The following is a 16,122-nucleotide window of genomic DNA, read 5'->3' on the forward strand; positions in this document are numbered from 1 at the left end:
GATAGTGATCTCCTCCTGGTCCGATTAGTGCTTTCCAGTGCATAGGCCACATTTCACTTATGCCTGATCCATATATTTTTTAACTGAAAAGCTCTGTAGTACTCCAATATGTCTGTGCTGGCGATGCCGCCTTGTATCTTACTTCTTCTTAATTTTTTCCAGCCGATCCCTATTCCCTTTGAGGCCCAAATAAAACTAGATATCTCCCCTTGCAGCTTTTTAATCTGTTTCTTATTAAAATCCAGTGGGAGGGAATTAAACAAGTATGTGCATTTTGGTAATATTGTCATTTTTATTAGGTTTGACTTCCCTAGGAAGGCAAGATGTAAACCAGACCAAGCCTTAAGGAGTGTTCTTATGTCTTTGTGTACTCTCTTAAAGTTTAAGCTTGCTATCCCTTCAATATTTTTGATATATTCTATTCCTAGGTATTTTATTTTATCTTTCACTAGGGAATTTCCGGACAAGTCGTTCCACTCCACTATTTCCGATTTCAGTTGGTTCACCTGCTAACCTGAAACTGCCCCAAACTGACCTATAATATCTTCTATCTTAGGAAGTGAGCTGGTTAGATTGCCTGTAAATATCATTAAGTCATCTGCAAATAATGCGACTTTCTTCTCCCATCCTTTATAAGTGAAAGGTATAATCCCCTCTTCTTTTCCTAATAGGCATGCTAAGGGCTCAATGTAGAAATTAAATAGTAAGGGAGACAGGGGGCATCCCTGTCTAGTTCCTCTTTTTATCTGTACACTATCCGTGACTGCCTCATTGACCAATATTCCAGCTGTTGGATTTTTGTATATGTTTTTTACGGCATTCTCGAATTTATTCCCAAGATCAAATTTAGCCAGAGTGGCGCTCAGAAAGGGCCAACTGACCCTGTCAAACGCTTTGGCAGCATCAAATGTTATGACTGCCAAAGGTGTATGGTATTGGGTCGCAATGTCTATAGTGGCAATAAATTTGTGCGATAATTCAGATATCTGCCTGCCCTTGATAAATCCCTTTTGGTTTGGATGGATCAGGGACACTGCCACTGCCCCTAATCTTTTTGCCAATATCTGTGTGTAGATCTTATAGTCACAGTTTAAAAGGGAGATGGGCCTATATGACTCACATTTAGTTGGGTCCTTTCCTGGCTTCAGCAGAATGCTTAATATTGCATCATTCCACGAGTTGGGGAGTTTACCATTGTTTAGAAATATTTAATTGAAGAGCTCAGTAAGTGGAGTCAGAATAGTTTGTTGAAGAGCCAGGTATGTTTTGTTTGGTAGAGAGTCTGGGCCTGCCGCCTTCCCCCTTTTCAGAGACTTTATTGCGTCTAAGACCTCTTTCTCTGTTATTTCCCGGTTAAGGTCTGTCTTCTGTTCCGGGGAGGCCATAGGAATTTCTATTTTATCTAGCAAGCTCTGTATTTGGTCGCCGGAGCAAGCGGATTCTTCCATGTACAACTTCGTAAAGAACTCTGCAAATTCTTTCCTTATTTCATGATTTTCTGAAGATAGTCCCTGTTGGCCCTATTTCTGTATTTTAGTGACCCTATTCCGGGTTCACTCAGTTCTTGCTTTCCAGGCTAGAATCCTTCCGCCTCCTTCACCATACTCATAGTGCGATAGTTTGCTAGCCTCCCATCTTTCTCTAACTGTTTTTTCCAGGTGGTCATTCATTTCCATTTTGTTATTTTTAATTTCTCTCCTATTTCCTCACTATCTTGGATGGTGTTGGCCCTTTTTGTTCTATGTTTAATCCGATAAGATCTTTTTCAATATTTTCTATAAAGGTTCTTTTCTCTCTATTCTTGTGAGCCATTATGCTCATGATTTTCCCCCTTGTGCAAGCTTTATAAGTGTCCCAAGCTGTTTGCTTTGTTGTTCCTTATTTGTTGTGTCTCTCCTGCTAGATTGTCAATACAAGCTTGATCCAGGAAAATCTTCTTATCCAATGTACACCTTTGAGATATAGGAGAGTTTGTTAGCACCAAGTTAAGTTGTACAGCAGAATGGTCAGAGATGTGTTCTGGAATGTGCTCCACTTTTCTTGTGTGCTCAGCTAGACTACTGCTGATTAGGAAAAAATCGATTCTGGAATCATGTCCTAGCCTTTTATTTTTGAATGTGAATTTGTGTTGTTTATTCCCTTTTTCTTTCCAGATATCCACTATCCCTAGATCCTTTATACAGATTCCGACCCACTCTCTCATTTTTGGCGCTGTGAGAGATTTCCCTATCCTGTATCGATCTTCTTTTGGATTTAATAGAATATTGAAATCTCCTCCAACTATTGTGGGTGAATCAGCTGACAGGAGATGGGAGTATAAGTTTTGAAGCGGTTCGGGATCGTCCACATTTGGACCATAGTAGCCCACCACTGTGTATGAGTTATTATAAATTCTTGCTCTCACGCTTACCCAGCTTCCCTTCTTATCTGCTTCTGATCTGCCTATTACTGCTTTAAGAGATTTCTTGAATATGATCGCCACTCCTTTTACATTACAGTTTTGGCTCGTACAGATTCAATGCTCTATCCAGCTTTGACATTTACATATAGGCTCACATTCTTCCTTGGTTAAGTGAGATTCGTGTATTATTATTATCTCACAATCCCTATTTTAATATTCCAGAATTTTTGATCTACTGTTTCTTATTCGCAGCCCATTTACATTACATGTTAAGACATTGAGCTTTTTTTCTTTCCCTGTTGTATCTGTGTTAATCATTTTTGGTCGGTTTCCTACATCTTGCTCGTCGGCCACTGATCTCCTCTTGGCTTGCTTTTAGGACTTTGTTATTTTTTTGACTATTTCACCAATTTGCTCCCCACCCTGTGACATTATTTTTTTCTTTTATCAAATTTTTTGGGTGAGCAATTCTGTGGTATTTCCCCCCCCGGAGAAGACTCCCTTTTCTTCCTTCTTTTGGGCATGAATATGCCCATTTTCGTGCTCCCTGCCTTTGGTTTAGTTTAGTTTTTTTTTCTTTCCCACCTTTATGTGTCTGCCGAGGTCAATCGGCTTTTGGTTAGATTATTAGGAGGGGGAGTGAGAGTGGGAGCGATCTTCCTGCTGTGTCTTAATTTGCTCCATAAGTTTTTCCACTTCCTTTGGATCTCTTATATTGAACATTTTGTTGTTCCACATGATCCTTAGTGAGGCCGGAAAGCGCATCTGGACATTCACACCTAGTGTCCTCAATTGTGGCATATGTTGGCCCAGCTCCCACTGTCTATCCTGGGTAGTTTTTGATATATCTGATCTAATCCTGCATTTCCACCCATCTTTAGAGAAAGACACGAATATTAATCCCTCACTCAGAATCCTTTTCCTTAATGAGTAGGTCATAAAGTTGATTAATATTTTTCTGGGATTTTTCCTTTTTTACCTTTCCTAAAGGGATCACGGTGTATCCTTTGGATGTCTTCAGCGAGGTTGATTGATTTAGTCCAGGGAATTAATTCTTCCAAGAGCTGGATTGTAAATCCCTTTATGTCGTCCCCTTCCAAACCTTCCGGTATGTTTAAGATTTTGAGATTATTTCTTCTTGCATCGTTTTCCAGGGACTCCATTCTCTCGCTTATCTCAGATTCACTAGGTTTAAGTTTGTTTATCTCTTTGTGGTTTGCTTCTGTTTTTCTGTTCAGGACTTCTATTTCTCCTTCTACGTGTGTGACCCTGTCTATGAGAGTGTTTATTTTTTGATCAAGTGTTTCATATGCCTCCTGGATCATTACTGGTTCCTTTAAGAGATTGCAAACTTATCTCTTAGTTCTTTCATCATCTCTCCCATCTCTCCCAGGATTTTTTCCGCCTGAGATCCACTCGAACTATCTGCGTTGGCACTAATACTGATACTGTTGCTGTTTCTATTGCTGTTAGTGTGGATTGATTGTAGGCAAGGGTCTGTTCCGTGGGACGTTGCCAGGTCCTGCGTGTTTCTTGGGCGACTAACCACTTCTGGGGACTCATCACCACTCTCTATTTCTTGAGTTTCTGGAGTTTCGAGGGCCTGATATTTATTACTTGTTAGTAATCCTTCTTTTGGTTTCTCTGCCATAGTTGTGCCCTTTAATATGGTCTGTGTTTTTTGAGGCTCTCTGTTTCTCTCTTCACTGGCGCCCCTCATGTCCTGTACCTTGAAGAAGGATCAGAGTGATGGAGTGATTTTTTGGGCACTACTAAGCCCAGGCTTTGTTAGGCTTAGCCGGGTTGCTCGTGATAGGGGTGCGGTACACTTCTTGTTTCTCCTTTTGGCCCCTCTAGGGGTAAGGTTCTTGCCTTTATCTCTGTCCTTGTCCTTATCACTGTCCCTAGCCTGGCTTGCGTCTTTAAAGTCTTTAGTGCCTTTTGATTCCTTGATATCCAGGTGTCTGTTTTTCAAGCTTCTCAGGCTATACCCCCTCCAGTGTGGCTCCCTTCTCTCAGGGTTTTATTTTCTGTGGGGGAAACCTTGGATCTTTCCAGTTTTCCTGGTTTAGATGCTCTCCCCTCGGTTGCTTCCCCCTCACTATTCACTGCTACTGCCTTCAAAACACCCCTAGAGCTCCCAGCTTTCCAGATATTTGAAAGAAAACAAACAGAAGTATCGCTTACCAAGATTTGCTGTTGATTTCTTGCTTTTTTCTGCCTTCTCTGCCCTTCAATGCTGCTATTTTTTCAGGCTCTGGCAAAATGGTTTGGTTTTTAGACAAGCAGCCCTTTCTCCCTGCCACTTCCTTGTATACTAATGCCGCTCTTCCCCTGAAGGAAACGCGATGTGCTGTCCTAGTATTTACGAGGCGAGCTCGGGCCGCCCACACCACCGGTGAGCTCCGCTGAGCTCCGCAGGGCACTGCCGGGCTCCGTCTTCCTAATTACTCCAGCACGGTACGCACTCTCTCCCACCGACGGACGTTGGCCTCGTTGTGGCATTGTCGGCTTTCCTCTCAATTCTCTGTACTCTAAACTTGAATCCCAGTGACTGGCGCCGCGTCCACACCGAGCCTCCGTGCACAGCGCCTTCCTATTTTTGCCGCTACCTCCACCTCCTCACAAAGCGGCAAGAACTGCAACATCCACACACCACGAGAAAGATTTAACTTGCCGACCCCGAAACCCCGCGGCTCCCAGACCGCCGTCCAGAGGTCCGCAGGTTTCCCAGATCCGCAGCCGGCCGGCTAGCAGGCAGATAGCAGCATCGGCAGCAGTGGCCGCAGTAGGCAGTCTGACACACCACCCAGGTAGGGCTCGGTAGTTCACTGGTTTTTTCACCTCTCTACCCTCTCCAGCATTCCTCAAACTCCGGTGGGCATGCTGTGAATTGCGAGTCTCTCCGGCAGGGAGCTCACGACTGAGCTTCTAGTCAGCCGCCATCTTCTCCGTATCCTCCACAGCAGATTCTTGTCCACGTTAGTGAAAGCTTTTGAAAAATCAATTAAACTTGTAGATAGCCATTGTTTTTTCTGAGTGTATTTCTCTATGAGCATGGAAAGAGCCACAAGATTGTCAGTCGTACTTGACTTGGTCCGGAAGCCTGTTTTATTATCTGTGATCAAGACTGCCTACACCTTCTGCCTACTATTCCAGTTCTTGCAACAAAATGCTGGAAAAGATCTTTGAGTTGATGTCTAATGGCACAATCTGTCAGTAGCTGTCTGGGTTTGAATAGGGGCATTTTTAAAGTAAGTGTGGAGAATAGGCCTGCACCAACACGCTGGGATGTTGTTTTCTTGAGGACAAAAGTTGTACGGCTATAGGAATTGTCTACTCCAGAATCCCTGGTCGTGCTTGTGGATTGTTGCAGACAATCCATTTGGGTCCGGCGCCCCATTTCCTCTGATTTTCTTTGTTCGAGCTTCGATTGTAGTTCGAGAGAAGCGGAGAGTTGGAGATTCATTCCTATTATCTGTATACAATGTTGTTAATTCTATCAAATGATACGGAGAGCTGATGTGAGTTACACAGGTGTATTGAGGGATGTGGTTGCCAGATGAAAGAGTTGGCCCTTGCTCTAGCTGGCTAATTAGGGCCCATTGAAGTTTATTATTCTTTGATTCACAGGTGTGTATGACCTCAATCCAGTTATGTTTGCTCTGTCCGAGCTTTGCCTTCCAAATAGCTTTTTGGTACTCTTTCCTTTACTCTGTGAATGCAGTCTAATGAAATCCAGATGCTTGTGCATGTTGCCTTACCTTCACTGCTTTTAATGCATGTTTCTGGTATTTAAGTACGCTATGGAAATACCTATTTACTCACAGAAGCATACCTGAAAACATTTCTTTAAACCTTTTGGAGGAAGATAACGATAAACAAAAGCTTCTCTGCCCTGCAATAGTTACCACAACCACCAATAGCACACTACCTGCACATTAAAAGGACAATACTTACTCTCCAGAAGCATTACCTCCAAAATATGTTCTTTAGACTGCCTACTGATAAATATTTGTTCCATTTGAAAAACACAAGTGCCACCTTTTCGACCTACTGGCAGACAGATCTGACTTACTTTTCAGAACTGAATCATTGCTGGGGGACGATATGGAACCAGTACTGCATAAAGCAATTTCACCAGGCTACCAAACTGGAACACAAAGTTGCATAGGCAAATTTATTTACGGGAACAAGAAATCTCACCAAAGCTAAGGATGCTTGTTCACAAGATGGGGTGCCCTCCTCGTCAGATGCAACTGTACCCCAACCCTTCCCTGTAACTTTCTCCTTCTTTACAGACCACCACCTAGTAACAGAACATTCCCAAATGCATTTCTAGGTACAATCTCTAACCTTCATGCAATATATGCAAGCCTATGCATGTATAACTGACTTCTTTCTTTGTGCTTCGCTCCTGTTTTACGGCCATGGACTGCCATGTCTAAAGTCAGATACTGGTTGTGGAGTCGTTTCTTTAAGTGTGGTCCCGCGAAGACTAGCATTACTTTCGTCTGGATGTAATAATTTCCTGGGGTTTAACTGATTATTGTGTGAATGTACACCCTGGAGAATATTTGTTGCATTCATTTATTTGCTGTTGTGAATCCCGTTTGGTTTGTGGCCAGTGTGTTTTAGCTGACTGACTGTGTCTGTTACGAAGTCGCTCAGGACATGTGTCAAGATAGCATGTGTGGCTGGGGGGGGTGATTTTTAATTCAATGTGTGTATTGCTGCATACTGCACTGTATTTGATAGTGTTGCCTTTTCATGTGCAGTGCATTATTTCACTCATCTCATTAAGACGATTATCGGTGGTGCCCAGTCGTAGGATTATTTCAGCTTCGAAACGCGATAGCATCGAGTCTGTGCACCTTCCTTTTACATGTTTCAGGACTGTCCATTTTATATCTTGTGTCCCATGTCCTTTTTCTTCACAGTGCTGTACCATGGGGGATTCTGGACTTTACATTTGATCCTTGATCTTTGTTGGGTGATCCTCTTCTTTACTGCCTGGGTTGTTTTGCCTACATATGCCAGCTTGCATGGACATATCACACAGTACATTACATTATCTGTATTACAATTCGTGAATTCGGCATGTTTAGGGCTCTTGATTAGAAAAGTAACTGAAATATATTTTAATGCACTTACAGTGTCTCACAAGAACATTTGTCCTGAACAAGACCTTCTACATAACAACAGCCCAGGTCCACCACAGAAGGTCGAAATATGTTGGCGTAGCCCACATTGAGGCCAAGAGCCAGCATCCATTGCTACTGCCAGTGCACAGGTGGCACTGCACGGAAATCATAATTTGGGACGATACCCCGACTTAACACTTAGGGCCCGATGTAGGTCATAAAATACCGGTCGGTAACGGCCGAATTCGGCCGTTACCGACTGGTATTTGGTGATTGAGATGTAGGGGGCTATATTTTACTGAATCGGTAAATTTACAGATTCTGTAAAATACCGAATCAGTAATTTTGCCGATTCGGAAAATTCCTGATGTAGGTAGCACTGTTTCCAGTGCTACAGGCCTTTCAGATTCGGTATTTTACCACCCAATCCAATTGGGTGGTAAAATACCGAATCCAGGTGTGCATGCACACCTATGCCATGTGACAGACAGACATGCCCTTAGGGCATGTCTGTGTGCCACATGGCACACATGTCTTGATTTGGGGTGCAAGAGGGTGTCAAAGTGACACCCCCTGCACCCTTGCTGGAATCGGTATTTACCGAATCGGTAAATACCGATTCGGTAAATACCGATTCGGTAATGCCCATTGATTCCTATGGGCTTCAATGCCCATTGGAATCAATGGGCATTACCAAATCGGTATTTACAGAATCGGTAAATACTGAATCTTAACGATTCGGTATTTACCGATTCTGTATTACCTACACCCCCCCCCTCTATTTTACCACTTCTTAAATACCGATTAGGTATCATTCGGTATTTACGAAGTGGTAAAAATAAATTACCTACATCGGGCTCTAAATGCTCTGTCCTCCCTAGGGTCACAGAACAGTATTGACATGTAAACATGAGAGAGGACGTGAGGGAATTAGGTCCCAACATTAACCATTATAAGGACGCTTGTTATAAGATTGGATGCTTTGTCACATTCGGGATTCACCCTCAAAAGATTTGAGGTGTGAGGAGTTTGTAAATATATGCTGTGTATATGTATTGTAGAACCGTACCGTCAGTCATTTTCAAGTCTTTGTAAAGATAACATCTGTGCAAGTTAAAGTGTCACAAGGTATCTAAAACAATGTCACATACCAAATGTCTTGTATTGTCATGGTGTAGTGTGTAAATAATCCTTGTATATGTAAAAATGTGTATATAAATTTGAATATAAGAAAAAGATAAATGCAAAGTTGGCAAAATATCAGTAAAAGAGCATTCTTGAGAAATCAAAAGCAAGTACGGGGTCTCATTCTTTATTGAAAAAATTAACAAAAGACAAAAAAGTTCATTTTTGAACTTTAATAGGGAGACTCGTGTAGATTTTAAATCTCAAATGCATGTAAATCCATGGTCTGGCAGGCACATTGCTGTTTACAGGTAACATTCCTAAAGTGGCATTTTCAAAATTGTAACGAAAAATCCAACTTTAGGCATTAAAGAGGGTTTATCATTACAATCTCATAGGTATCAAACAAGATATATCTATCTACTCCCAATTAGGTGCTACAGCGTATGTGATGTAATAAGGACTTCTCAGTATTTTCCTATGGGATGAGTAGACCTCATAGAAGTGAAAAAGGAGTTTGGGAGTTTGTCATTATCAAGACATGTAAAACTTAAAAGTACATGTCCAACCTTTTAATTACACAGTACCCTGCCCTATGATCTACCTAGCGCTTACCTTAAGTGTGACATATATGTAATAAAAGGGGAGTTTAAGGCTTGGCAAGTGGGTTTAAATGCCAAATTAAAATGGTGACACTGCATTCAGGCTGCAAAAGCAAACCTGTGGCATGTTTGGGAGGGCGATTCAGAAAAGGGGGTGGTGATGAACAGAGTGTCTGAATTAAGCAGACCACTCTTACCCAGTCCAAAGATCAGGGCTTGATCCATCACCGTTTTTTAGCTCACTGCACCATCCCAGCTCAGAACCTGGCTACATGCAAATTAGTCTGTTCCTGTCCCAGTGCATGATGGGAACAGGGAAAACCAAACTACCAAGCCAATTCTTATACTGGGAAGGAAACAAGCTTCCGGGGACCGGTTTCTGGCATTTCAGCCGTCGTCGGCCCGGCTTGCTTGAATCCTGATGGTGCAATGAGCAAGGGACTCACATCTGAGTATACCCTTCCACGCTTATGGTGGATAAAATGATTCAGAAAAGGGGGTGGTGATGAACAGAGTGTCTGAATTAAGCAGACCACTCTTACCCAGTCCAAAGATCAGGGCTTGATCCATCACCGTTTTTTAGCTCACTGCACCATCCCAGCTCAGAACCTGGCTACATGCAAATTAGTCTGTTCCTGTCCCAGTGCATGATGGGAACAGGGCAAACCAAACTACCAAGCCAATTCTTATACTGGGAAGGAAACAAGCTTCTGGGTTTAATCTATCACCGTTCTTTAGCCCACTCTGCCACTCCAGTTCAGACATGGCTATATGAAAATCAGTCTGACCCTGTGCCGCATGGGAACAGTCCAGCCCGAATGCCAAGCCATGCAAGCCGGGCTGAAGACGGCTGGAATGCCAGAAACCGGTCCTCGGAAGCTTGTTTCCGGTCCAGGGAAGACATGGCTTGGCAGTTCGGGCTGGACTGTTCCCATGCGGCACAGGGTCAGACTGATTTTCATATAGCCATGTCTGAACTGGAGTGGCAGAGTGGGCTAAAGAACGGTGATAGATTAAACCCAGATCTTTTGACTGGGTGTGAGTGTTTGATTGATTCAGATGCTCTGTCCATCACCACCCCCTTTTGTACCGCTTTTGGCTGCCATAAGTGTGGCTGGGTATGCTCAGACGTGAGTCCCTTGCTCACGTTGCCACTGGATTCAAGCAAGCCAGGCTGAAGACGGCTGGAATGCCAGAAACCGGTCCTCGGAAGCTTGTTTCCGGTCAAGGGAAGACATGGCTTGGCAGTTCGGGCTGGACTGTTCCCATGAGGCACAGGGTCAGACTGATTTGCATATAGCCATGTCTGAACTGGGGTGGCAGAGTGGGCTAAAGAACGGTGATGGATTAAATCCAGATCTTTTGACTGGGTGTGAGTGTTTGATTGATTCAGATGCTCCGTCCATCACCACCCCCTTTTGTACCGCTTTTGGCCGCCATAAGTGTGGCAGGGTATGCTCAGACATGAGTCCCTTGCTCACGTTGCCACTGGATTCAAGGAAGCCGGGCTGAAGACGGCTGGAATGCCAGAAACTGGTCCTCGGAAGCTTGTTTCCGGTCCAGGGAAGACATGGCTTGGCAGTTGGGGCTGGACTGTTCCCATATGATTTGCATATAGCCATGTCTGAACTGGGGTGGCAGAGTGGGCTAAAGAACGGTGATGGATTAAACCCAGATCTTTTGACTGGGTATGAGTGTTTGATTGATTCAGATGCTCCGTCCATCACCAACCCCTTTTGTTCTGCTTTTGGCCGCCATAAGTGTGGCAGGGTATGCTCAGACGTGAGTCCCTTGCTCACGTTGCCACTGGATTCAAGCAAGCCGGGCTGAAGACAGCTGGAATGCCAGAAACCGGTCCTCGGAAGCTTGTTTCCGGTCCAGGGAAGATATGGCTTGGCAGTTCGGGCTGGACTGTTCCCATGAGGCACAGGGTCAGACTGATTTGCATATAGCCATGTCTGAACTGGGGTGGCAGAGTGGGCTAAAGAATGGTGATGGATTAAACCAAGATCTTTTGACTGGGTGTGAGTGTTTGATTGATTCAGATGCTCCGTCCATCACCACCCCCTTTTGTACCGCTCAATAACTGCAGCACACCCACAGTGAAGCATTCAAGTTACAGACTCTGGGTATAGGGTAAACTTCACTACAATGTGTCCTATAAGTAAATTAAATATGCCAATTAGGTATTTGCCAATCAAACCATGTTTAGGGGAGTGAGCACAAGCACTTTAGTACTGATTAGCAGTAGTAAAGTTTCCTAATGCTAACAAAAACAGAATCTAGCAAAAATTAGAGGTAAGTAGGAAAAATGTTTGGGGGAAGACCACCCTAAGGCTGACAGATCTAACAGAAGACAAGGTTGTGACTTCCATTTTTATGACTTAGGGACTTGGCCCTGTATCGCAAAGTACTAATAAAAGGAGAGAATTATTGAGTAGAGTAGGGATACTGTGACTCCTTGACTCTTGTGAAATGGTGCCAGAGGGGTATCCCTGGGGTCAAATTAAAAAGATTTTTTTTTGCGGTGCCACAGTACTACAGCAGGGGGCAGCACTTGCCTCAGTGTAATTTCACAGTAGTAGTGTGGTACTGCATTGACTTGAAAAAAAAAGGAGTTGATCTTGGGGCACTGCAAGACTCTGTGGATTGGCCAGTAAAGGTGTTTTAGCCTTCTGTAGTGGGTTGAGTGCAGGGTCTGGCTGCAGGCTAGTCACTGAGGCCAACCCTGAGCTGCACACAGCCAAAGGCCGTCTGCAGTGTGGCATTGGCACACATGGGGTTTTGGGTGCGGCCATACCCACACTTTGCACACTCAAGGCTCTGTGCTGCAGGGATGGCTACCCATGGGGAATTGCTTGCTCATGGTGCAGGGTAGGCCCAGTAAGTTATGGAGGTAAAATATTAGTTTACATTAAAACTACCATGGTACCTCACTGTAAAACATAAATTAAAGTCACGTGATAGCTGGGTAAAGGTTATTATATCTTATTTCATATTTTTAAAAACCTGAAAAAGCCAAAGGTTACCCTGATGCTGTAGGTAGGTGAAAACTTCAGAATGTTCCATTTTACACTAAAAAATACTGAAATTCACTAGTTACAGTTAACTTAAGTAACTATAACGTGTGCCCTATCCATGCACTACTTATCTCACATTGTACATCACTCCTGATATTTTCTATGACATCATTGATGACATCAATCTGGCATTTGCACTGGCATCATTGATGACAGCACTGTGCATGGCTGGGGCACAAGTTATTGTTACTTCAGGTCAAAAGAAATGTATGCCATTGTTTGCACCTGTTGAATATTTTGCTCATGAATTCAACTCAAACCTCTGAATGGATTTAGACATAACTTGGTATGAAAGTAGAACTTTACTAAGAAAGACTACTTTCAATGGTGTGGTGTACATCTGTTCAGTAGTTTTGAGATATTACTGTTCATAAAATTGCCAAACTCATTTTAAAGTGTTGAAACATTTGTGTATCGCTGCCTTTTTTTAGCATGGCTCACATGATCTCTCCATTTTAGATTCAACCCCTTAGGTTGACATCTCTTTCTCATGGTGCCCTTTGCCACACTTCCTGCTAATGCGTGAATGTGTTGTATGTGCATCTCTAACAGGCATTAACGACCTATAGTCTGTACAGTTAGTCCCAGGGTCATATATGAAGAACACAGCACCATTGTTTTCCTTTATTTATGTGCTTATAAGGAAACACTTCATTTTAGGCAGATGAAATCAAATGAGCAGCACTGCACCACTGACACATTTGATGAGAGATATACTACTTCTGTGCTAAAGCTCTTTCAGAGGAGCTTTCCCCTGCTAGGATTGTCAGGAAACTCTGAGAACTGTCACTGAGATGCGGCATGCAGTCACCCACCACCATCCTGATAAGGAAGATAACCTGTGCACTGTGACCAGCTTGCAGTCACCTAAAACCAAAGAATGGGGTTTAGGCTATAACAATTGATCTGGCAGAGGGTACTCCGCTGTACTCTCTTTAGTATACTATTAGATATAGATTGTGGTAGGCAAATATTAGCAACAATTAATATGGTTGAAATGTTAATATTGTTTACTATTCTAATGATGCTGTTTTCAGTAATGGTTCTCATCTTTCTAGTAATCATAACTCATGCTTTCTTTACAAGAATACAAGAATTTCAATAAATGTTTGAAAACGCGTTGTTGTGTCATTCCTGTGCTTACCTTGGGCATGCAAGTGTAACCAAACGAAAGGGTTAGATCTGTTTCCACTGATTCCTTGAGAATCAGAGTGTCATGATCAAGGGTGCAAATACCATCTGTTACCCTGATCAGCTTATGGATTGGATGTGGTACTGTGAAAACATGGTTTTACCAACTCTAGTCCGGTAACTTTTTTCCCACTCCTGCTGATGTGCTTCTAGCGCGGGGACACACCTTTGGGGGTAGACAGGCGCTCTACAAATGAACTATTATTATTATTAATATTATTACTCTGAACTAGCCATGGGCTAAGTCTGTGTACTATGAAGTTTGTGTTGTTCTAATACACAACCCTGCTATATTTGTAGAAACTCTTTTGGGGTTCTTGATTCCAGGGTTAAAAAAATAATAATGATATGATTGGATAAATAATTCTTTTCCCCTGTCATCAACTCTGTTAGGAAGCAAGTTTGATATCAGATTTTCAATTATAAGTATCAGGGCACTGTCCCCATGTCCTGCAGTTTTGGAACCATGCTCTATAAGGTGGTCGGGTAGGCAAACCCTGGCCCTCAGGCCACAGTGGGGGTGCCCTCAAAGTCCATCATCTTAGATTAAATAAAAAGTGGAAAACAGTTGCAGGATTCCCAAGTCAGATTTCTCATCCCGACACCTGAAAAGGCAGACTGAGACTAATGTACCTGTCTTGGCCACCATTTTAGATGTTGTGGATGCGTTAATCAGAAATCTGGCTTCTGATTCCAATACAAGCCTCTGAATTTGAAGCTTGCACGGGATTCACAAATTCTATTTAGCATATGTGAATCAGAAAAAATATTTTATAAAAAGGCTTGGCCAAAAGCAACCCTAGGCTGTCAGCAACAGAGTTGGCCCTTAGGCCAACCCCCCTGTGCATGACCAAAGGCTCTGCGCAATGGGGTGGTTGGCTTCCATGGCCGGTTGGACCCAGGGCCTGGTCACAGGATTGGCCCTGCACCCAACCACTGCTACTCATGGTCAAAGGCCTTGGGTAATAGGGATTGTTAATTGAGTGAATCATTAAAAACAATACATTTCAGTGAAAAACACAGTTAAAATTGATCTATTGTTCTGGATCAGACATTTATATCACAGAAAATTTGCTTTTTTTTTGGTTTTCAACCAATACATGACACACCCCATAAGTCAGTGAGTCCATCATGCTCAAAACAGCAATTTGCCAATGACACAGAATCAGAAAAGTGGTTAACAAGAGAACAACATGACTGGCCGTGCAAGTTATGGTGCTCGTTTTGTGTCTGTGATAACTATCCCTAGCAAATTTCAGTGGTTTTACATGCTTGAGCCAGAAACATAGCTCACTTTTTAAAGATTTTTCTCAGTGAATATATTTTTATGTGTGTGTATCTATGTGTGTGTGCACACAGTGGCTCCATGTCAGAATATCATTAGAAAAATGTTGTCTAAAACAAATGTCCTAATGTGTGTAGATTTTATATTTAGCTTCAGTGGGATGATATGTTTGTAAGCAATATTTAGGACACAATATTTCTGTCACCCAATATTTAATTCTAATATTCTAGTACCAACCGTGCAGATGTGCACTGTGTAATATGGTATTTATTTCCATGTTGAGTGTGGGAAGTGGGAATAAATCACAGTGAAGAGGTCTTCTAACTGTCTTGGAAGTTGTTCCTCTGTGTAAAATAATTGTAACATACAATCTGTGAAGTTGTAAACAGTGTTTTCCTTCTACCAATTTCGCTCTTCTGTGGTAATAAACTGCAATTTGAAGTTTTGCACTGTAGTAAATATACGTGTATTTGTGTACTTTGTTCTAAATAATATGTTATTGAGCCACATTTACATTTAAGTGACAAAGCATGAATATGTATATATCATTAAATGTGACGGTAAACAAAGAGTTGGCCATCATTCATAGGGTATTTTATAAAGACATGGCATGAAAATAGCATTTCAAACAATTGATACACTATCTATTTTAGAGAATGCTGGTCTATGGCTTTGTATATTGGTGACATTATTATTCAAAGGACACCCACACTCTTAAAAATTGCAAAATTTGAGCCAGTGAACAAGCCCGTCTTTTCACTGGATTACATTTTTTATGTGTACCTTTTACCTTTCAGAACGGGTGAGCAATACTGGACTTTATGTATGGATAGGTTTAAATAACCTGGGTGAAACTACTGGTTGGCAGTGGTCGGATGGCTCCCCTTTGGCTTTGGTGAACTGGAAAGCAGGTATTTAAAAAAATGTTTCCTGTTTATGCAACTGTTCATTCATGAATTACCTTTATCTAATATCAGTCTGCCATTTTCTATAAGCAATAGAGTTTTTAAAATTGTGATGTAGTTGCTTTTTGTCAAACATATTTCGTTGTTTGCATTTGCCTGCTGACAATCTCAAATGAAATTACTTTGCAGGAGGTAAGCAAACAGTACTTATATACTATTAGATGGATGCTAACAACAAGATGGAAAGATGTGAATGAGTGAGGTACTACAAGATATTGTGCACTCTATATAAAACATGTAACGTTAGAAGCAAGGGAGAGATTATAAGACAACCTGTGCAAGTTTTGTTGTTGTTTTTTATGGAGTTTTATATATCGCAAACTCGACCC

The 16,122-nt window shown here is 42.3% G+C and overlaps 1 protein-coding gene across 1 annotated transcript in view; it reads left to right on the top strand.

The window, feature by feature from the left end:
- The window catches only part of PLA2R1 (phospholipase A2 receptor 1), a 1,083,903-nt gene that overhangs the window by 116,632 nt on the left and 951,149 nt on the right, over window positions 1-16,122 (top strand). The window contains exon 2 of the mRNA XM_086956636.1: window positions 15,626-15,739. Coding sequence (XP_086812762.1) covers window positions 15,626-15,739 — 114 coding nt within the window. The remainder of the gene's footprint in view (window positions 1-15,625; window positions 15,740-16,122) is intronic.

The sequence above is a fragment of the Lissotriton vulgaris genome, chromosome 2_1 (assembly GCF_964263255.1).
Source record: "Lissotriton vulgaris chromosome 2_1, aLisVul1.2, whole genome shotgun sequence".
Taxonomy (NCBI): domain Eukaryota; kingdom Metazoa; phylum Chordata; class Amphibia; order Caudata; family Salamandridae; genus Lissotriton; species Lissotriton vulgaris.